General features: G+C 38.5%; 2 protein-coding genes across 4 annotated transcripts; one reads left to right on the top strand and one right to left on the bottom strand.

Annotated features, from left to right (window-relative positions):
* Nucleotides 1–4,777: 4,777 nt before the first annotated feature.
* On the top strand, nucleotides 4,778–13,912 carry LOC120289178 (protein ROOT HAIR DEFECTIVE 3-like). Its single transcript, XM_039303714.1, is given in 28 exon segments — nucleotides 4,778–5,001; nucleotides 5,852–6,001; nucleotides 6,309–6,375; nucleotides 6,459–6,561; nucleotides 6,877–6,947; nucleotides 7,059–7,122; nucleotides 7,204–7,225; nucleotides 7,228–7,268; nucleotides 7,463–7,510; nucleotides 7,587–7,649; nucleotides 7,750–7,806; nucleotides 8,261–8,419; nucleotides 8,527–8,595; nucleotides 8,718–8,809; nucleotides 9,957–10,035; nucleotides 10,259–10,424; nucleotides 10,800–10,924; nucleotides 11,047–11,068; nucleotides 11,071–11,235; nucleotides 11,238–11,276; nucleotides 11,279–11,303; nucleotides 11,388–11,484; nucleotides 11,578–11,640; nucleotides 11,642–11,737; nucleotides 11,996–12,100; nucleotides 12,508–12,602; nucleotides 12,685–12,781; nucleotides 13,243–13,912. Coding segments are annotated over 28 exon segments (2,421 nt in total). The 5' UTR covers nucleotides 4,778–4,997; the 3' UTR covers nucleotides 13,480–13,912.
* A 1,370-nt stretch (nucleotides 13,913–15,282) lies between these two features.
* Nucleotides 15,283–20,901, bottom strand: LOC104423019 (receptor-like serine/threonine-protein kinase ALE2). Of its 3 annotated transcripts, XM_010035475.3 has the most exons (11): nucleotides 20,778–20,901; nucleotides 20,226–20,648; nucleotides 19,299–19,424; nucleotides 18,982–19,215; nucleotides 18,781–18,882; nucleotides 18,581–18,685; nucleotides 18,084–18,455; nucleotides 17,530–17,808; nucleotides 16,830–17,225; nucleotides 16,481–16,727; nucleotides 15,283–16,240 (listed from the first exon to the last, which is right to left on the bottom strand). In XM_010035475.3, exons 2-11 carry the CDS (start codon nucleotides 20,305–20,307, stop codon nucleotides 15,565–15,567), a joined length of 2,619 nt encoding a protein of 872 aa, XP_010033777.2. In that variant the 5' UTR covers nucleotides 20,308–20,648; nucleotides 20,778–20,901; the 3' UTR covers nucleotides 15,283–15,564. The 3 variants fall into 3 exon arrangements, with proteins under 3 accessions (XP_010033777.2, XP_010033778.2, XP_010033779.2); XM_010035476.3 differs by lacking the exon at nucleotides 20,778–20,901 and having other exon boundaries at nucleotides 16,830–17,222; nucleotides 20,226–20,749; XM_010035477.3 differs by lacking the exon at nucleotides 20,778–20,901 and having other exon boundaries at nucleotides 18,982–19,191; nucleotides 20,226–20,748.
* Between the last annotated feature and the right edge of the window lie 1,115 nt (nucleotides 20,902–22,016).

Genomic DNA, 22,016 nt, shown 5'->3' with positions numbered 1-22,016 from the left:
TTAGTGCAGGTAACTGATGTAAGTTTTTCCAATTATCAATTTTCAGATAATGAAAGAGCACCAGGAGGTGCCTCTCACTAACAACCTAGAAGTTAGAAAAAGATATAAAATATATTGTAGACAGAGTCAACTGTGGAGAGCTACCGCCATAATGCCAGAAAAGGAAACCGGAAGTATCATTCCGCCTTGTGCCTTCTGTCACCATGATACTCCCACAAAACAAAAATATTACAGGGAGACAAGAGACGTCCGACCAAAAAACTAAAAAAGAGACATGCCCTAACATTCAGGATACTCAGTAACTTCACACGTTTTCATGATCCCAGGTATCTAAAATGCCATTCTCATCAGAACTTCCTAAGGCAGATGACTTGTCTGGAGACCACCGGAAACAAACGAATGGTCTAAATCATGATGTTTTTTCTCTAAACTTGAAAAGGAAAGTGAGGAGATCCTGTTCCAAAATTAAGAACCAATGATATTTGAATTGACTTTTTGTGTCAACGCGATGAAGATCGGCATGGTGAGCTTTCTCAAGCTGGGAAATAGACAACCGAAAGTTCCACCAAGTAAACCAATGCAAACCAACCATGCTCAAAACCAAAGACTTCAAAGGACAACATTTAGGGATCAATAAAATAATTAGGAAGAAAAGCCCGACTCGCGAACCATTTTTGCCGCATTTACATCGGGGCCCATGGGTGGGTCCAGTGTTTAAATTGTGTCTGAAAAAGCCTTCCAAACTCATTTATGACTAAGGAGGAGGGCGTCTGGGAGAGTGAGAAACGCCTTTACACAGATGCAAAGGATTTTAGGTGAAGAATTTTTAATGAAATTCGAATAGCTTTTGGTAAACACTATGTGCATACAAGCTAAAGAACTTTTTCGAAATAGCAAATAGTGTTTACATAAATAACTTTATGTTAAAAAATAAATTGCAATAGTGGCAAGCGAAGCTAGAAGCTTCAGCGACAATTGTTGCCAAGGTCGTGTGACCCTAGGTGAGTCGACGCCAAAGTTCACGCAACCATAGCAACTCACGCTAGCGTCCTAAATCTCCAAAATCCCATCTTCACAAAGTCCAAGATACCAATATCGTGCGAATTTAGCCCCTTCCTCTACAATCTTGTCAAGCCAAATATAAACTAGGGATGAGTGTCGCATGTACCCTTGGCGATTGGCCGTTAAGCTCATATGCTAGAGTTGGGAACAGAGGCAAGCCATATCTCAAAACAATGGCAAGCTCAAGGGCAACCCTAGATTCTCCATATATGGCTTAGATCTCACTTGACCGGCCTGCAACCATCGACCTTTAGCAACATTAGACCCTCGGTATCGGTCCACGTTCATGGATTTGTTGAGTAGAATTGAGGGTTTAAAAGCATAAAATTAGACTTATGATTATTGAATGGGGTTGAGATGGGAAATAAAATAAAAATTCAGGTGCCCTAAGAGAAACTTCCTTACAAATGCATCGTAGTTCACAAATGGGCTTTTAAAACCTTTTAACAAATGAACAAATTTTAAACCTGAAGATCCTTGTAGGTCGAAAATCCATTAACAAAGCTATGCCAGATGGATCTTAAAGTAATTTTAACCGCTTTTCTATCATAAAGTTGTTAGGTCAAGGTGGACCTCATGTGACAAATCTACCTAGCTCAAGTTCAAGTGTAACAGGTATTAAATATTGTTCCAATCTGTCTATATTTATGCAATAATTGGATCAATTTACTTAATATATGCAGCATACGCTAAACCCATACTCTTCTTCCGCTATTTCTTTACTCTATGTAGCTCTTAATTTTTCGTTTCTTGACCGTGAAGCAATTATGAATCGCCGACTTTTTGGAACGAGGAGTTAAATCGCCGGCAGAGATGCGCTTTGGGAATGTCCCCACGTCTTTTTGTTATTAAATGAAAAAGAAAAAGGGATAAAGAAAATTGAAAAAGTAAGTAAGAGCACACGTGTGGGATCCACTTTAAAATCAAAAAGCACCCGATGGAGTGCAACGTGGACGGCGAGGATCGAGCCGTGATCCCACGCGCTGGAAAGGGACAGTGAGATCACCGTCCCCGTCCCTTTGGCATCATTTCAGAAGGAAAGAAAAGTCGATGGACGGCTGAGATGGGCCCACTGGATGGGAGTCGGCGGTGAACGGCTTGATTAAAAGTTGGGAGAGGAAGATGACAACTCTGCACATCGATCGAGTTGGATCCACCGGTTTTGTTTTAGTAAAATAAAATCCTTAATATTTCTCATTTTTTAAGCCGATTCTCGAATTTATTATGGCAAGCCAAGTGCGACTTTTCATATCTAAATTATGCTTAAAGATAAATTCAGAGACCTAATTGACTGGACGGTAAATGCTTAAAATTGTAATTGCCCTGACTAAAAGTCCACATGTATTTTTGAACGCGTTTGAATAGAAAATATAAACCAGGAAATTGCTTATAAGAAAATGAAAATGTGTGTTTATTATGTTAATCATGGTGTTTTATTTATTAAAGTAGGAATTTGGGGACGCGCGCATGCGCTTGGCAGCTTGAGTCGTCGTTACCCATGGGATGGAAAATCATTCAAGCCATCCAGCTTGACTTCCTAGTGCTTTCCCTAATCATTTGGGCGGGTAAAGAGAAAATTAAGGTAGAGTTGACTAGACTTGGGGGTTGATTAAGAATTAAAGGCTCGTTTACTTACATTTAATTAAAAAGGATAATAGAACAAACGGTCTTCAAACTTTAGTTCAATATACAATATCACCCTTAACTTTTTTAGCTTATGTAATGTCGTCCTTTGATTTACTTATAGTTAATTAAAATGGAGAATAGAGCAAATAGTCCATAAACTTTGATTCATGAACTTTTTTAATTTGTCAATATGATCTTTGAATTTCGACATAATGTATAATGTCGTTTCTAGATTTTTAATTTGCTTAATGTGGTTCATTAATTATTTGTAAATATTTAATGTAGTCCATATATTATATGAAAATGTTTAAAAATTCATATTGAACCAGAGTTGAGAGATCATTTACTTTATTTTTTCTAATTAGAATGAGCTTACTTACTTCCACCGGATCAAAATTCAAAATATTATATAAAAAAATTTGTGTTGATGGATGAATGTCATGTAAGTCTCGAGAGTTTTGGATGTAAAAAAAAAAAAAAATCAAGTGGTGAAATTTATGGGAAAAGCAAAAATTAAAAGTCATTCGAAACCGGATGTGTAATTTGCGAATACCATTGTGAGATTAAAGCCCTAATTCTTTATCAATTGGCACGAAAGCTTCAATCAATGGAAGACAAAAGACAGGAGTCACATGTCAAGTCCATGGCGCAAGTTAAGTGCTCACGTGCCACAGTGCCGGCCACTCCCTCCATCGAGACTGAGAATGCACATGCTCCAGGCTGAACTTTTCTCTAATCCCCTATTTATTCTTTTAAAATATTTTGTTATCTTTCGCAAAAGTTCCAAAATGTATTGAAAGTTACGATAAATTACTATTTACAAAAAGACATTACTCTCGCGAGTAATTTGTACCTTTTGCCTTTGCTGAATAACAAAAAAAAGAAGAAGATACTTTGGGCCCACTATTGTGGTGAATAATAAAATGAAAAGTAATATACTTTGAATCTATTACTGGTTCGGTCTAATTGATTATGCTTATTTGATTTAGTAGGTCCACTTTCTGATGGGAACCACTCAAAGCTGTCCAATTAGTAGCATGGTTAAATTTTTATAACGAATTCCTCGCCTTAATTAGTTGTACCTCTAGAGTCCTCTTCATCTCTTGTTTACTTGATGTGAGATATTACATTGTAAGAAGAATCCTAGATATTGTCAAATTCAGTTTCTTGACATTCAGTTGTAGTTTGAGTGGAAGTTGGACTAGGATTGAGTATACTCTTGAAAACTGTTATGTATTTCATCATTTTTTGAGGTTTTCTAAACAGAATTTTTGTTTTCACCTTATGAAATTTTGCATGGGTGTCATGTAATTTTTTTTTGCTTCCAAATTTTCTCATTAAAAGGTACGATATGCAATTATCCACACTAAATTTCAAGGATGCACATATTTTGAAGCTTTCTAAAAATACTCTACTCTAACCAAATTTCTAAAAATAAAATTACTTATTCCAATTTTAGTAAATCATAACAACAGTTTGAAGTACTCTACACCTTGATATTCCATTCATGTGATTTTGAGATGATTTAAGGTATTTAACATAAAATTATAATTTAATATTGAATTGTCCTGAAAAAGTCAAAATGAAAATTACCCTCAAATATATGTTATAAACTAACTTCATGAACACGAACAAGGACTGAAAAATACTCATATAAGAAATTATTTGGTCAATGATATTTACCAAAACAAATTACGCCGTTCTACAATGAAGTTCGAGATTTCAGGTGAATTAATTACAAAATATTTGCAATTTTAGTTGGAAAAAAAGAACAAGCTTGAAAATAGTCATGACAATATGATGACTGATTATTGTTTGGTTACTTAACCATACATTTGAGCACTCTTTTACTTTTAGCTAGTAAATATATATATATATATATATATATATATTTTTTTAAATCCTGTTTTGGTCAAATTTTTGAAAGGCGAAAATTGATTAGTTCCAATGCAGCCCCTTTTTCCCGACCAAAACACGTAAAAAAATAAATTTGTCACTCTACTACAGAAATATTCTCATTCCTTTCCTTTTTTTTTTTTTTTTCCATTACAAGGGGGTATTATTCCCTCATCATAAAGGATCAGTCCGACTCTCTTAACTTTTCTGGCGAGCACAGACGAGGTAGAAACCCGGCGTACCTCTCTCGCGGATCCTGTCACTGCTTCTCCTTCCATCCCTCGCTTTCGCTGTCTCTCTCGGTGGTTCGATCGATCGGATCGGATCGGATCGATCTCCATCCTCGCCGGACCGAATCTCGCGACGCCTCCGCATTCGATCGCCCGATCGGCCCCTCGCTCGATCCGCCGCCAATGGGTATATTTGCTCGAATCATGAACCGATTTCTTCGTTCGCGTGTTTAAACTTGCTCTTCGCACGCTTTCTTCTCGCGATCGATAGTCTCTGATTGTCGCGATGGCAATCTCGTATCGATCCTGGAAATCTCTGAACTGCCGTTGGCCTTTGCGTTTTTAATTAGGGATTCTCGTAACTGTTGCTGCCGGGTCTTAAATTTCCCCTTCGCTTGTAATGTCGAATTAATGCATCTGCTGGTTGCGGATCGCCATTACGTAACAGCTCGTGTTTGCCTTGCATTTTGATCCGGATGCTGTTGCGTGGCATGATTGTTTCCTCTCTCTACTTCGGATCGCGTTTGTTGCTCAGTTAGCTCGACGACGATTGTTTCTGCTCTCGAGAACCTGTAAAAAGAGAGCTTTAGTCGTTTGAGGTTATAAGAGTGACTGCGAAGATTGAGAAGTTTCTTCGTGAGAACCCTTTTGATTGAGGTGCGAAGGGTAGCTCATGACATTATTCATCTCCCTCAGTAGGTGTTAGTGTAACAGGATGTCGATATAATAATGTCCCAAGCACTGCAAAGATGGATTTCTAGATTGTTGTTGACAGCTATGTTTCGAAAGATTGACAAGGATTGATTCACTTACTTCATCGTCACGAGAAATATGCGGTTTGATAAAACTGTCGAAAGAGTGAAATCAACCTCTCAAGTACTTTTAGCCGTTTAGGTACTTGTGCAATATGTAGGATCTGAGGTTTTCAGTCTCGATCACGAGTTGTTACTTTCGTCTTGCCTACTCTAGGCATAGTGTATTGGTTTATCATGTCAATTTTTTTTGACTTGCTAATTTGGAAATCTTTTTTTTCTCAGATAATTCTGGTGAATGTTGTTCTACTCAACTTATTGATGGAGATGGAGTATTCAATGTCGATGGACTGGAAAATTTCATCAAGGAGGTCAAATTGAGGGAATGTGGCCTTTCTTACGCCGTTGTCTCCATCATGGGTCCTCAAAGTAGTGGTGTGTATTTACTCCCAATAACTTGCTTTGGACTTTGCTTCTTTTGCTAAATGTAGATTACATGAAATGTTTGGTAAGGCTGTGAAATGTTCTTAAAAGAAACAAATTTTTGCTGGGTACCATTGTCGATTTGTCAAGTTGTTCAAATTCAGTTTAATACAATCTCTTCACCTTAAATTTTTACTTTCAGCAAAGCCATTACCTTCAGGGCATCATGTGGAAAATTGCTGCTTTTTTGTTTTCATCTACATATCTTTTCTTTTGCGAGTTTCAAACTTATTCTATTGTTTCGTATGATATCCAACAGGGAAGAGTACACTGTTAAATCATCTATTTCGCACCAAGTTTAGGGAGATGGATGCTTTTAAAGGGAGGCATGTCTACAAACCAACTTTTCACTCACTCTAATGAAGGATTTGGATTCAGAAAGTCTAAAACCAGTTTGGTATTTCTCCAGGTCCCAAACCACCAAAGGTATATGGCTGGCGAAAGGTGCAGACATTGAACCGTGTACTCTGGTTATGGACTTGGAGGGAACTGATGGAAGAGAAAGAGGAGAGGTATATTTATGAGATGATTCTACATGGAGTTATAATAGCTTATCTTGTCCATGTTTAACTACTTATTTTTATCCATAAGTAATTGTAAATTCTAAATTTTTGTACATGTTGAAACATTAATTTGTGCTTCGGGTAGCTGCTGTGTGATCTTAACTTTCTTTTCCACTTTTGTACGTCTTTGCTCATCTTACTAACCCAGAAGGTTGATTTATGTGTAGCTGATGCTCATTGAAACTCTCCTGATTTACACTTGGTTTGAGTAAGCAGTAATTAGCATTCTCGCAGCTTCTTAACCGGTGTCATTTTTATTTTCAGGACGATACTGCTTTTGAAAAGCAGAGTGCTCTTTTCGCTTTGGCTGTCTCTGATATAGTGCTCATTAACATGTGAGGCTTTTGCTTTCCTCTAGTGAGATATTGTTTCTGTTATTACCATGCTATCTATGAGGTTGTTGTTTTAGTATTTTCCTAGTGCCCTTTTAAGCATATATTTCATAGGTGGTGTCATGATATTGGCCGGGAACAAGCTGCCAACAAGCCTCTTCTGAAAACTGTATTCCAGGTATTTCTTGTCTTCTTGCATTAAGCTAAGCTAAATGTTTAGTTCTAAGATTTAATGATGAAGTTCTGACTCTTCTTGAAGGTCATGATGCGATTGTTTAGCCCTCGAAAACAACTCTGTTGTTTGTCATACGGGATAAAACAAGGGTTAGTATCTATACTTAATCGTGTTTTCATTTTGATTTGTGATGGTTTTTATCTGCTCGTTTTGGCTGATCTGGTAAGTTTTACCGATCTGAGTTGAATATATATATATATATATATATATATATATATATATATATATATATATATATTATTTTTTTTTTTATGTGTGTTCACTGCCTTTTCTTTTTATACAGACTCCTCTGGAAAATCTAGAACCTGTCTTGAGAGAAGATGTGCAGAAGGTGACGCTTGTCACATTTCCCATTGAAAACTAACTTTGTAAAGTTGTTCCTGGTTTCATTTGGTATTTTCCTGCAGATATGGGACAATGTTCCTAAGCCACAAGCGCACAAGGAAACTCCTATCAGTGAATTTTTTAATGTAGGTGCTTTGATGCTTGTATGAGTTACTCTCAATAAGTTGCTTTTCCCTCTAATCATTGTAATGAAGTTCATCCTAATGACTCTTTCCTGCTGTACAGGTTGAGGTTACTGCTCTGTCTAGTTATGAAGAGAAGGAAGAGCAATTTAAAGAGCAGGTATACCTACCTTGCACCACATGGAAGCATGTTTGGATCTAGAGTACGATTGCCCAAGTTTTATGTGGCCTTTGTTGTTGTGTTTGGACAAGATTTTCAAATGCTGTAGTGGGCGCCATTTTCTTCACATAAATCCACTGTTTGAGACAAAACTTTGGTCCTCATAAGCAGAAGTTTTGGAATATCTGTGGAAATGCCACTCATCATTGACAGCTATTTCTTTTTTTTTTTTTTTTTTTTGGAGGCTTATCATTGCTCCAGCGTCCTTATTGAGTTTGGTGATTTTCACTACTCCTGTTCCCATTCTCAATCAATTATTTTTTGAGACATGTTATGTTTCCATCTCATTTCTTTTGCTCTTTTGTGGAATTTGGGCCATTGGTTGCCAAATAGATTATATCTTTTTATCTGTACTAATTTTTTTCCATATGGTTGAATTTTCCTTGACAAAAAGGTGGCCATCCTTAGACAGCGATTCTTTCATTCTATTGCACCTGGTGGGCTCGCAGGAGATCGAAGGGGAGTAGTTCCTGCATCGGCATTTGCTTTTAGTGCCCAGCAGATGTGGAAGGTCATCAAGGAGAATAAGGACCTTGACTTGCCTGCACATAAGGTGAGTTAATTAATTGAAATTAATTGAAAGGCAACTAGATGAGAATGCTAATTAACACATGCTTTCCTAGATGAGAATGCTAATTAACACATGTTTTCCATGTTAAGGTCATGGTTGCTACTGTACGATGTGAAGAAATCGCCCACGAAAAATATTCCAGTTTCACTGAAAATGAGGTACCAATCTGGTTCTTGCTGGACATTAAACTTGTTTGGCTTGCTTTGCTATCTTGCAATGCAAGCAGATGCATTTTATCTTACACATATTAAGATTGAGAGAACTCTTTTGAACATGTTAGGATTGGTGTTCGATTGAAGAGGCTGTGCATTTGGGACCAATTCCAGGTTTTGGAAAGAAAGTCACTTCAATTCTTGACGCTTACTTATCAGGGTAAGACAAACAATTTTATCTGATGGATTACAGATGGTGGTGCAGCAACTGGATTTGTGTATGTTAAAGTGCATTAAGGTTATCCAACGCAATCAGCTTCATGTTCTTACTTCTAAGAATATTGTTTCTTTAAGTTTTCCTGGCATTCACAACGTGGGGGCAGGAGGAGCCTTTTTTTCTTTGCTTGGAAGAAGTGCATTTTTTTTAAGTGCAAACATAAAGGAAACCTCGGCTTTTTTGAAATATGTATTGTTTAATTTTTGGTTGTCAATTTACCTCCCTGATATATTTACTAGGTCTAGGCTGAGTAGATGAGATATAGCTATTCTGTTCAAGTGATCATCTTCTAGTTTGGAAATGGCCCCCTTTACTCACAATCTGAGAATGATATCAACTGTTTGTACAATGGTTGTTTTCAAGCAATCATCTTTTGGTTTCGTTGATCTGTTTTCTTGATTGTAGGAGCCTAATGGCTAGTTAGGGTCTGTTTGTTAACTGGCCAAATAGCAATTGATTCTATTATTTTATTCCCCAGAACAAAAAAAAAAAGAATAGTAACCCATTTTATAACTTTTTTTGCTCCTGGAAATAGATTTGGAACAAATAGAAAAAAGTTGTTTCTTTGTTCACGGAACGATTTCAGGATCAAGCCAATTTTTTTTTTTTTCTTTCTTTCTTCTTTTCCTTTTTTTTCTCTTCTCTTCTTCTCCATGGCCGGCAACTGGCTAGAGAATAAGAAGAGGGATGAAAAAAGAAAAAGAAAAAAAAGAGAAAAAAAGAAGAAGAGAAAAATATAACAAAAGTACTAAAAATTAAAATAAATTCTAATTCACAAAAAAATCTGAGATTTTACGAAACGCATTGCTTTCACGGGAATATAAATTTTGGATAGTTACCAAACGTCTTCAAAGGGAACAGAATAAAAAAGAATGATTTCTAAACAGAAATAGTTTTTGGGAACAGAATGGTTACCAAATGCTCCTTACAGTTTAGCAGCTGCCTAGCTGATGGCTTAGCTGAATTTGGCCATAGTTATAGACTGTTTGTGATGTTTCCTTGTTTTATTTTTTGGGTGAAGTTTATGTTCCGTCTTCGTCTATCAGTGTAAGTATGTTTTATTTATGAAGTTTCTTGTGCTGCTCATTAGGTATGACTCAGAGGCTGTATATTTTGAGGAGAGTGTTAGATCTTCGAAGCGAAAGCAGCTTGAAGAAAAGTTACTTCAAGTAAGAAGTCATGGGATATTTTTCTTTGTTTAAAGTGCGTCATTTTTTTGGGTTATATTGTTTGACTACCACTTTCAGCTGCTTGGAATGTGGAAATATTTTTCCTTTTTGACACTTTAATTTCAGTCATGATGTTTTCACTTGAAGTTAGCTTACACAGAGAGACTGTCTGTTGAGGATATCTTATCATATGTTGCTCATTGTGTTTTGTGTGAATCGTCAGCTTGTAAAACCAGCTTTCCAATCTGTTCTTGAACATATTGGGTGCGGAACTCTAGAGAAATTCAAAGAAGCATTTGATAAGGCTCTGAATGGAGGAGAAGGGTTTTCTGTTGCTGCTCATGACTGCGCTCAGTTTTATGTGGCTCTGTTTGACAAAGGATGTGCAGGTACGTCAACTTGTAATGCCTTCTTTTGACCTAATGTTGTAAAGTTAATGCTCTGAAAAAGTAAGCCGAGAATGAAGGCTTGTAGTTGTGCTTTGTCTTGTGACTAAGCTCTTTATGGGTTTTTTGACTCCTTTTGTACATGTGCTTTTGCTCCCTTAGTGGCCTATTAGTTTTTTTACTTGTATCTATCAGAAATGAAGGTTCATGCCTGAATTGGAGGCTGATGTGAAAATATAGTCTCGTTGGTAAATAACATTCTGGGCATTTAGGAATCCTTTCTGTAGGTTCATGCCATGCTTTACTTACTTTTGACTTGTTATTAGAGGAATTTTACCACCGACTGTATGGATGAGTTTTGCATCATACTTTGAGCAGATGCCGTAATTGAACAAGCCAAATGGGATACATCTAGAGCACGGGAGAAGCTGCGGCGTGACATTGATGCCCATGTTGCTTCAGTCCGTGCTGCCAAGCTCTCTGAGCTTACAAAAGCATATGAGGTAGCATGATGAACAGAGATATTTCATCTGCTCTCTAGCTTCTTTTTTACAGATGGAGGGTTTTTCCTCTTTCACTTAATGGTGGTTGATGGGATCTGCACAAATTATGTTATTTTTTACAGGCAAAACTGAATGAAGCATTGTCTGACCAGTGGAAGCTCTTTTGGAAGGAGCTAATAATGAAACCTGGTCGGCTATCAGGAAACTTCTTTCGCGTGAGACCGAATCGGCAGTAACTGGGCTCTCTGGCGCCCTTTCTGGTTTTGACCTGGATGAACAGAGCAAGGAAAATGCTTTTGGCTATAAGAGATACTGAGGGGCATGGTTGAAGCAAAGGCAAGGGAAAAGCTGGCGGAGTCCTTGCACTCATGAAGGACCGGTAGACACTCTTTATGTTTGTGATTTACTCATCAGTTAGATTCAATACCTTTTAATATCCTAATGTGCTTCATTTTCAATCCAGGTTTACAACATTGTTTTGCCATGATGCTGACTCTATGCCGAGAGTTTGGACGGGGAAGGAAGATATTCGAGCAATCAACAAAGTTGCTCGTTCCGCAGTATGCATAATTTTCATATGGCTAATTTTTTACATGTTACTCATGTTGCTTGCTTGTGCATCTTTTACTGAAATGATTCAATGACACTTGCAGTCATTAAAGTTGCTGTCTGTAATGGCGGCAGTGCGTTTGGATAATGAGAAAGATAACATCGACAAAAAGTTTGTCTGTTGCTTTGCTGGACACCAAGCCTACTACCACTGACAGGAGCGTTACAACAGTAGATCCCTTGGCTTCCAGCACATGGGAAGAGGTGAGTTTTGCTTTTATCGTGCTGATTCAATTAGTGCAGATCTTCAATTTCTTTTGTATCTTATGAAAAATGGATGGAAGAGTTTAGGCCCCATTGTCCATACTAGTTTTAATACTATCATTTGCACTTGTGAATATTGGATTATCAGTGCTAAATAAAAGATGTCAGATAACTGATTGATGCTGCAGCTGTCTGAAGGTAATGTAGAAAGAAGAGCCTTTCATTTGCTGAAAGCACTTGTTCACTGTTTAATTGCAGATTCCTTCATCAAAAACACTGATCACACCAGTTCAGTGCAAATCATTGTGGAGGCAATTTAAGGCGGAGACTGAGTACACCGTCACTCAAGCAATTTCTGCTCAGGCATGATACTTATATCTAAAAGATGTTTAGTAGTGTAAACGTCATTGTTGTTATCAAAATGCCAAGCCAGCATCCCCCACCCGCAACATGCACACACTAACGCCAAAAAAAAAAAAATTGTATAGATAATAAAAGAAAAGGAAAGAAGGCTCTATTGAATCCACTGCACTAGATTTCTATTTGAATTGATTATCAAGAGCAACTCTGAGCACCACTAGGAGGACATCAGCTTGCTACTTGAGTTTGAGAATATCAATATAAGAAATGTTAAAAGTGTTGAGAAATACTTTCAATTCCACGAAAGGAAGACATACTTGCTTATGTTAAGTAGTGTGCTCGCTTATCTACAAAGTTCTTTTGCTATTGGGGATATTTGATTATTTCCTCTCTTCTTTTGGAATTATCAGGAAGCAAACAGGCGTAACAACAACTGGATGCCACCTCCATGGGCAATTGTTGCGTTAGTTGTTTTAGGGTTTAACGAATTTATGACACTTCTTAGGTATTTTACTTCTGCAATTCTGCTTTGATGTCCAATATGGGTATTTTCTTTTGCTTGACATGAGTATGTTTTTTGGCGGCAGAAATCCCCTCTATTTGGGCGTCATATTTGTGGGATTTTTACTCGTCAAAGCACTATGGGTGCAGCTTGATATATCTGGCGAATTCCGTAATGGCGCTGTAAGTGTTAACAGTTTAATTTGATTTTTTTTTTCTGCCATTTGATATTGGATTATCGGGAGTTATCTGTCAAATAGACGAGCAAATTTTTCTTCAAGGGAGAGACTGTTGTACACTCGTATCTGATCTCCGATCTTTTATGAAATGGAAAGGGCTTCATCTTTTCTCATTAGTGATTTGAATGATGAAGCTGGACAGTTGAGAGACTTCAATTCTCATGAGATTGCAAGCTGTGGGTTGTAATGTAAATTGGGTGCTTAGGATCTTGATAGATGAAAGGTTTAGAGAAAGGGATGATATTCAGTTGTCAATTTTTGGCCGCATTAAAGATCTTAGCTCTCATTGTTGTCATCAATTGACGGATGTCATTCTGATGATAAAGAGATTGGTATACTTTATGCTTTTGTTGATTCTCAAGGTTGTCTTTGGCTCTGATGTCCTAGTGGGTTTCTTTGTCACAGCTTCCTGGGCTTATATCCTTGTCAAGCAAGTTCGTTCCCACTATTATGAACCTTCTCAAAAGACTAGCAGAAGAAGGGCAAGTGCCTGCATCAAATAATCCTCACGGAAATCCTTCTCTCACATCAAAGAGCTTACGTAATGGAGTCGGAACATCGAGTGGTTTATCTTCCACTGCTTCTTCCAACGTAACCTCGGAGCAAGAAGCTGAGTATTCAAGTCCTTCTAAGGAAGAGTAGCTGGGAAGTCATCCTGCTGGAGTTATTAGTGTTAGATCGAAGATTCTTGTAAGCTACCCCCAGAATGGTAGGCATCACGTGGAATGCTTGAAGAATATGTGCTGCGATCATTGCAAGACGAGACTAGTACATTTAAAGGCATCTATTTTTATCAAAAATGCCACTTGAAGGAGGTTGGGCGTCTTGCAACGATCACCATTCACCATTTAAATCTTGTGATATTGATTTATGGTAAGTTGCAGCGGCGGGCTTCTCATTTTCGCCTTTTCTTTGCTTCCTTTTCTTGTTTGGGGCTTGGAAAGAGTCATGCTGGTTTGAGGACTTCTTGAGTGCAATTTTGTATCGCAGGCATTACTCATTATAATAGACCAGAAAGAAAGAACATGTAATAGCTTTTCATTGTCATCTTTATTAATTTAATCGTGCTTTTTCATCGTGCGGGCTTGAATTTCAATTTCGTTTAGAAATAGATGGTGTAAAATGCGAGTGTTGTAAGATCATCTCATGTGTGTGCTTGATTGTCAAGATAATCATGGAGGTGAGCTTTTGTTTCATGGAGCTCAGAGTCAGGACAACTTGTGCGCAAGCTCAACTCATTTGTGGACCCTGTGCCGCCTGTGCGTGCTTCGTCCATGTGATTGGTGCATGGCACTTCACCTTGACATCGATTTCTGTTTCTTGTTGGCTTTAAATTCTCGCAAAATGGATTAAGAGAAAACGTAAAGATTTTATCTGTTAAGCTTCAACTTGAAAAAAAGGATAAAGTAGGGAGTATTTTCAATCATACCCTGTCATCTCTCAATTTATGTATTTTATTGACATCGTGCTTAAATGTTCAAAAACTAATAAAGAGAGTTCATCAAGATTTTACCTGTTGTCGAGCTTAAACCTGAAAAAGTAAAGGATAAAATACAGAAGGTACTTTAGATTATACTCTTCACTAGCATGACTTTATTTTAATGATAGTTTGCTAAACGCACTTGTAAACGGTGGAAATCCTGAGCCAATTACACAGTTCTCTTAAGCCAAGTACAAAAAGTCTTCAGAGATGTTTCAATAGTCTATAATTCTCTTTGTGAATGTAATTATCCAATCAAATCACGATATATATACGGTAAGACAATTAAAACTAGAGTGAAGACCCCCGTTAATTGGATGAGCTAAATTAAATTAACATTCATCCATAATAAACAGGATTTGATATATAATCAGATCAAAGTCAATATTGATCGAAAAGAACCAATCACCTTGATAAAAGAAACTCCTCCATCCTCTTTGTAAGTAGGAGCTCTCTCTATTTATCTTGGGACGGTATGTGGAGTTGCAGTAGATATCGAGAAGTACTTAAAAATTCAATAACACCAAATCTATAGGATTGAAGTCATCGAGACCTCTATAAGCATGTCGTCAAAAGCTCGCCAAGCTTCCAGATCATCAAGTCCACGACCATCTCCAATTTAAGATCAATTCTTGGAGGCCCCGAATCCGGTTCTTTATTAAAGGAATTGAATGATTCGAGATCAAGCCGCTGAGACACTTGAATTGCGCTCATGTGGAGAACCAAAAAACGACTATTCCATTTGGGATTAACCTACTATTAAGGCACTCGAATCGCATTTAAAGAATGAGGAGTTCTTTATTTAGAAATGGAACTTTGGAGGGAGAGAGACAGAGAGGGAGAGAAGGAGGGAGAGAGAGAGATCAATTGCTAGGGGGTTGGCTTGGTTGGCTGGCGATTCTTGCCTGGTCGCAAGTGAGGGCTTGCTTGCCACCACTGCACAAGGGTCGACTGGCGCTTCCATATAAAGCCGCTCTTCCTTTGGAGCAAGATGATGTGGTTCTTAGCAACAAATTACAGCTTGGCTAGTTCATTTGCGTTAGTCCATGGTTTCGAAGAGGGTGTAGGGGCAAAGGGCCTGGTGGCGGAGGAGATAGCATTCCGTGTCATGATTTTGCTCTGCCAAATCAAGATCTAAATCCAAAAAGCGGGTAATCTAGGTTACTCTAGCAACGACATATCCCCTGTTCATGTTCATTACACAACAAGAATCTCCAGGTGCGAATGTGAGCTTACGTGGTCTTAAATCAATATGTATCTGGCCAGAACTTCAAGGCAAATTCATGTTCGCTCAAGCTACCTCTGGATAAGCTCCTGAGTCTCTGCCAAAATTGCCTTCTCTTTCCCATTCTCAATGGGCCCGAGCGACAATGCCTCGTGGAGTACCCGGTTTCTTCGTCCTCGATCCCAGTTGATGCTCTGAAGCATTCCAATTGTTCTAGATGGTTAAAACCTTTGATTGGTGTACTGTTGCCTGTCAATAAAGCTTCAACAAATTCGTGTGGAACTTTACGAACTTTGCCATCGACACAACTAGAGGATTCTTGGCCTGTGCAACTTCCGGGACTTAGCTCCTTCGTTTCATCAAACTCGTTTATAACTAGCTTCAAGGCTTGAACCACTTCACCCATGAATGGACGGTGCGATGCCTCCGGTTGCACGCACATCGAAGCTATTGCCGCCACCTTGGCCACGCTATTGAATGACATGCTCGATCTCACGGATGGGTCGATGATTGTTTGCAAGCCATCCTTGTCTGTGAGGAGCGGCCGGGCCCAGGAAACTAGATTCTCTTGGCCAGGCGGTTGCGACAGATCTACCGGCTTCCTGCCCGTTAGAAGTTCGAGGAGGACAACCCCGTAGCTATAAACATCACTTTTGACTAGAAGATGACCCGTCATTGCATATTCTGGTGCCAAGTAGCTGGAAAGATGACACCATAAAGATTAACAATACCGAAGAGAGATATGACAAACTACAAAATCATCTACTTCTATTTGAGAAATTTTTGCGGACCTTCTTGTCATATTCAATTGATCGCTGTGTTTTATTAGGGACTGATAGAGGCAAGTTAGCACGATAAGTTATTTTAAAGTCACCTTCTTTTCACTAACAATTATTCGACAGTGTGTTAAACAAGAACTTAAGCGAAAATTTTCATACCCAAAAGTCCCCATAACATGGGTAGAAACTTGTCTGTTGTTCCCCTCGTCCATTGCAGCTCTAGCCAATCCAAAGTCGGACACTCTTGGCGTGAAGTCAGGCTCCACCAAGATGTTGCTGGACTTGAAATCTCGATGTATAACACGAGGGCTCGAGTCTTCATGGAGGTAGGCCAAACCTCGAGCCGCACCCAGTGCGATCTTCATTCTAGCACCCCAGTCAAGCGGATCATTCTCCTTGTCACAACCTATAAGCACAACATGATACCAGTGAGAAAAGTTCCCCACAACCAAGTAGTTCAACCTATCAAGGTTCATGTTTGAAGCATATAAAGATTTGTTCTATCTACCATGTAAATGGGAATCGACACTTCCATTCGCTATGAGTTCATACACGACACAGCGGATGTGTTCTTCCACGCATATGCCAATTAACTTGACTAGGTTTCTGTGGTGGAGACGGCTCAACATTTCCACCTCTGACAAGAAATCACGGCTTCCATGACGATCATCCCTCTTCAGAACCTTCACTGCCATCTCCTCTCCATTGTCTAATATGCCTCTGTAGACTATCCCGAAACCGCCTTCTCCGAGTACTCTCGAAGAATCGAAATTGTTGGTGAATCTCTCTATGTCGTTTGAGCTGAATGTTTTGGCAGATCCGGCACACAAGATTCCATTAGAGCAGAACGAAGTTGATGCTAAGTTGGACACACCTCTCTGCATCACAGGCTTAGCAAAACCTGCTGAGGACATGGAAAGTTTATGATGGGAAGAAATTATGAGATGCCACACAACACAGAAGATGATGCATGGTCAGTCAAGCGAAGAGGGAAGACTTATGGTAAGATGAAGTTTTTTGCAAGCAACTGCCAAGCAACACAATATACAATATTGGTCCTAAATGTGATTAAAATTTATCAACAACATGATCATTTGGAAAATTCCATATTTCACTGCATCGAGGAGGAACTTTTTTTCATTTTTTTTAAACAAAAGAATGAGAACAAAGGTTGATCCTCAACACTGAGAATCTGCAGAATGTAGAACCTGAAGGTTTTTCTGGGGAGAGAGGCCGTGGCGACTTTTTAGATTGATGATGACAAGCTTCACACTTCCTCAGTAGTACCCACGTGATGACTGTGCACACGATTAATACTGTGAAAGATGATAGAACAAGTACAGCAATTGTGCTTCCACTAGGGCCATCTCTTTTCCTCTTAGGCACATTAACCCCTAATGGTTTTGTCACCGGGCCTTTGTCCTCATTGTCCATATATGGTGAACTGTCAGTGGTAATGATGCTAGAAGGTGGAGAAGGTGGAAGACCTGCAGAGACATGGTAAGTTCGTAAAAAAACCACAATAAGTGTTTAAAACTTCCTATTATCATATTTTGGCAACTTGTGCTAGCTATACTCTGACATACAATTACTATTTAAAACGCTATATTCTTCAAAGAAGCTATCCTTGAGCCATACAGTATACCAAACTAAAAGAACATGAAAATTTTAAGAAGAGTAAAATGAGAAGAAAGGAATAAGCATCATACATATCTTCCTGATATGATCTTAAGAAAACACTCTGACATCACAATGACAATACCTGGATAGTGAACATATAGAACTTCATAATCACCAAACAGTGATGCCTCCATATGAACCTGCTTGTGGAAGAATTTTTTATAGATTGCAAATGCAGAATCATTCCCGAATTTTGCCCCTTGTGGCACCAAACTAATTAGAACTGCAGTTTTTTCCAGTTGTGGACTGGCTGAATTTGCTCCCATTATGCGCACTTGGCTATGATCTAAGGACAAACTCGCAGAAATTTCCTTGGCAAGCTCTGTAACCAAAGGGAAGAATGTATATAGTGCGACCGCTAGCCGAAGTTTCACCTGAATTGGCCATACACAGTCACAGGGAATTCCAGGAGGCGGGTATGTTAATGGCTCTGTGCATGTTATTGATGCACAATCTACACAGCATCAGATGCAGAATATCATCAGCTATATTGTTCTTTCTGGACGACAAAGAAACTAATTATGCAACAAGTCTAATTAACGCTGCATGAAGTCTAATGTAAGGACCAATATTATGTACCTTCATTAGGAGGTGGAGGAGGTAAAGTCAGAAGTGGCCTTGGCGGTGGAGTCTTTGTTTTCTCTGCTGATCCGAAAGGGGAGAATTCAGGTGGAAGAGTAGGCTCTTCAAGAAATTAAATAACAATAGTCATTAGCACAACGGACATATATCAGACAAATCCAATGCAAGAATTGAGCAAAAAAGTTTTCTTCACATACTATTAGACTGGCTTGACAGCATGGTGGGTGATGGTGCAGGCGCTGGCAAATGTGATCTTCTAGAAGTAGGGAATGGAGATTGAGCTGGGGAAATAGAAGGACCTACACAACAGAAGATTTTCCAAATGAATAAATATAACCCAAGAGGACCAAAGTATACATGATCCACTGAAAAGTCGATCTTAAGAAGTTGGAATCAACCTGCTCGGTGGTAAATGTGCTGTGGAAATGGAGATTGCTGCGGAGCAGAGTCGCTGAAGTGGTTTCTGACATGGTGATGATGCTTGTGAGATGATACTGAAGGAGCATGTGCATAACCGTGTATCCATTTCTTCACTGGCCCTTGGAAAGATGATACAGAAGGTGCAACTGAAATACTTGAAGGCTTCATGACCTTCGGCAAAACAGGTGCTGCAGTAGGATTCAAAGTCTTAGCTATTGACAATCAGCAGCACGTGAAGTCAATTCGTTGGCATAAAATGTTGCACATTTAGGCTTCAAGTTTATTCTGCAGTTACCTTTGGTGGGTGGTTCACGCATAAATGCTGGAAAGTGCAATGGCCTGTTTGAGTGTGAACCAAGTGGCTTCCTGTGTTTTTGTGCAGTAATTGTAAGAGGACTAGCCGCCGGAAAGGAGGCCTCATCTGTGAATTTGGAGGAGAGGATCCAACCAGAAGTTCATTAACATAAGTACGAATATTTTGTGCATAACCAACATCTATAATGGGAAAGTACCAAAAAAAAAAAAAATCTATAATGGGAGAAAAATAAGGAACAATGAGTAAGATGACGAAGGGGCATTTCCTGATGGATTGTTGCAAATGATGGCACATATGGCATACATGATTTCTCAGAAAAGAATAGAAATGTTGGATTGCTTTGGAATTTGATGAGACAACAACTGAAAAACTACAGTTGGAGGTGCATTTTCGTATGATCATATTACAGATCTTCATTAGCTTATTTCTCCTCATGCAGTTCTAACTTCTAATCACATTCTTGTTTGAAATGATATTGGAGTCACAGGAAGTGGAAGCAAACTGCAAACTCAACCATACAGTAACAGCATAAAATAAGAAACGAATTGAAGAGAGATTACATGAAAAAAAAAAAAACAGGTATATTCGTGGAACTCTCTGATGGAGGAGAATATTGAGTCACCATATTAATGCAATCTGTTAATTTTCACCATATTAAACCAATTCTGTTAATTTATCAGTCTGCTTGGCTACATTTATAGCTTCCTACACACGGGAAGTGATTCTAATCATCAGCAGGTACAATGTGAACTTCTCTCATAGACAATCCAGATAATGCTCAATTTCAGCTCATACACAGAATTTTACCGGGATCTGCATCTGATCCAACTGGGATTACGATGCGATCACGCAAAGTTCAATCTCAATGCATATTCAACCAAAGATAATAATCAACCAAACCATTACCTGCAGATCCGTGAACCCACAGCAAATTGCAGAGCACAGGTACTCCCATCAGCATGACAATCAAGTGCATTTGAATACCCATTTTTTTACCTCTCAGCTCAGTTTAGGAAGCGTGTCCAGTTTCAAGTAAAGAAGAAGTAAAGAGGAAGTACTGGAAACTGCAACATTTTAAGGAACCGAATCATGGGTATTGCTCGAAGTGACAAAATTCACATCGAGTGTTAGCAAATGCAGAAGAAGAACCACATTTAGTATCCCAGAAGCGATGGATAAAGAGGGAGAAGAAGATTCTTATAGTAGGAAAGAAGAGGTGGTTAGGTGGCCAAAAGAAAAGCCCAACTGCTCCTTTTAATTTCAAGCTAATAAGCTTTGCTAGATATGCAGAGACATGGGAGCTGGACACTGATGACGGTAGTACCTGAACTGAAGAAAGAATCAAGAAAAAGAATAAGGTCCTCCATGCTGCGATTTCTTTTCACATGCGTGGTTAAATTAATGCGTGTTGGAGCTGATCAAGCAGAAAGAAGACGGTACTAACTTAAAAGGGCTTACCAAGAACATTCTTGCTGGGGACAGTGTTTTTCACGTGAGACAGAGAGAGAGAGAGGCGATTTATCTATGAAAGAAATGTCATGGAGTAGTAAGAATCATGCAGTGACTATCACATGAATAGTACTACTTTGACTGCTTGTTTTGGATGATTCATATAAATCCATGGAGTCAGATCTCTGCATTTAGATACCAGAATTGTGAAGACCGAGCATCTGATTTTCCCTCTCGATAAGATTGACAATTCTCGATCCTACAATGTATTCATTTAATTAATTAATCTCATAATTCAAATAAGATGCGAGTTAAAATCTTAATAGGCGGTTCGAATATCAGATCGATTAGTCTTCAAATCTACATTGTATGATCAATTCATGCAGAACCCACTCTTCAACTACTAAAATAGATTAACAATACTACATCCGATTTGTCTGGCCCTTTTTCAGTAGATTCGGGCATGATTCTCCAAAAGTAATTATGAGCTACGCTTTTTCATTACTTAATAAAGAATAATTATTCTTCCCAATTAAATGCTGGGATCTAAGATTGCTTTTCAACTTTTGGACATGATTGGTCAGCTAACTGAGCTCCCCAACGTGATGTCTTTTTCTCTTGTGCGCTTTCGCTTTACTTCTTTTATCTTCTTTTTCCGCTTGCTCCTCTGGTAAATTCAGCAAGCCATCATCTTTTAGCCATTGCTGTAATGAAACCATTCACCGCCATCAAGTGCAATATCCAAAAGATCTAGTTACTAAATTATCACCTACCAATACCACTATTGCTATTGCTATATTGTAAGGACCAAATGACCCACACGCACATTTATTCAATTGAGCGACGGATGTTGGGGGACACCTTGCAGACCCTTTCCCGCATTAGTCAAATCAAGATCTGGAAATTTGAGGGGGCAAAGATTCTTTAGTCCTAGGAAAGGGCCACAATAATGAGCCAAAGTCCTTGCGCTCGCACTTCTTGCTCAAATGTCTTTTCGACACCGCTTGAGGTTAGGTCGGAAAGGTAAGAAGAAGAATAAAATAAGATTAATATGAAAAGCCCAAAACTAATATATTCATAACAAATTTTTCTCAAATCAATTTCTAGATCATAACTAACCTTAAATCGATACAAATATGATAAATTCACCTCAAACTGATGAAGATTTCCCTCAACTTACATATCAATTATATTATTGTCATGTATCATCTAACTTAGCAATTTCACGAAAGCTAACGGACAGTAAAC

The sequence above is a fragment of the Eucalyptus grandis genome, chromosome 10 (genome assembly GCF_016545825.1).
Source record: "Eucalyptus grandis isolate ANBG69807.140 chromosome 10, ASM1654582v1, whole genome shotgun sequence".
NCBI lineage: Eukaryota > Viridiplantae > Streptophyta > Magnoliopsida > Myrtales > Myrtaceae > Eucalyptus > Eucalyptus grandis.
The sequence above is the reverse complement of the archived record's forward strand: the minus strand, read 5'-3'. Positions and strand labels throughout refer to the sequence as shown.

What these genes read in the sequence shown, in the direction of transcription:
- LOC104423019 (XM_010035475.3), bottom strand. Translation starts at nt 20,307, where the DNA reads ATGGGTATTCAAATGCACTTGATTGTCATGCTGATGGGAGTACCTGTG. An exon ending in GCACATTTACCACCGAGCAG is followed by an intron (nt 18,883 to 18,981) that starts GTTGATTCCAAC and finishes TCTGTTGTGTAG; the next exon opens with GTCCTTCTATTTCCCCAGCT. An exon ending in GCTGTCAAGCCAGTCTAATA is followed by an intron (nt 18,686 to 18,780) that starts GTATGTGAAGAA and finishes AATTTCTTGAAG; the next exon opens with AGCCTACTCTTCCACCTGAA.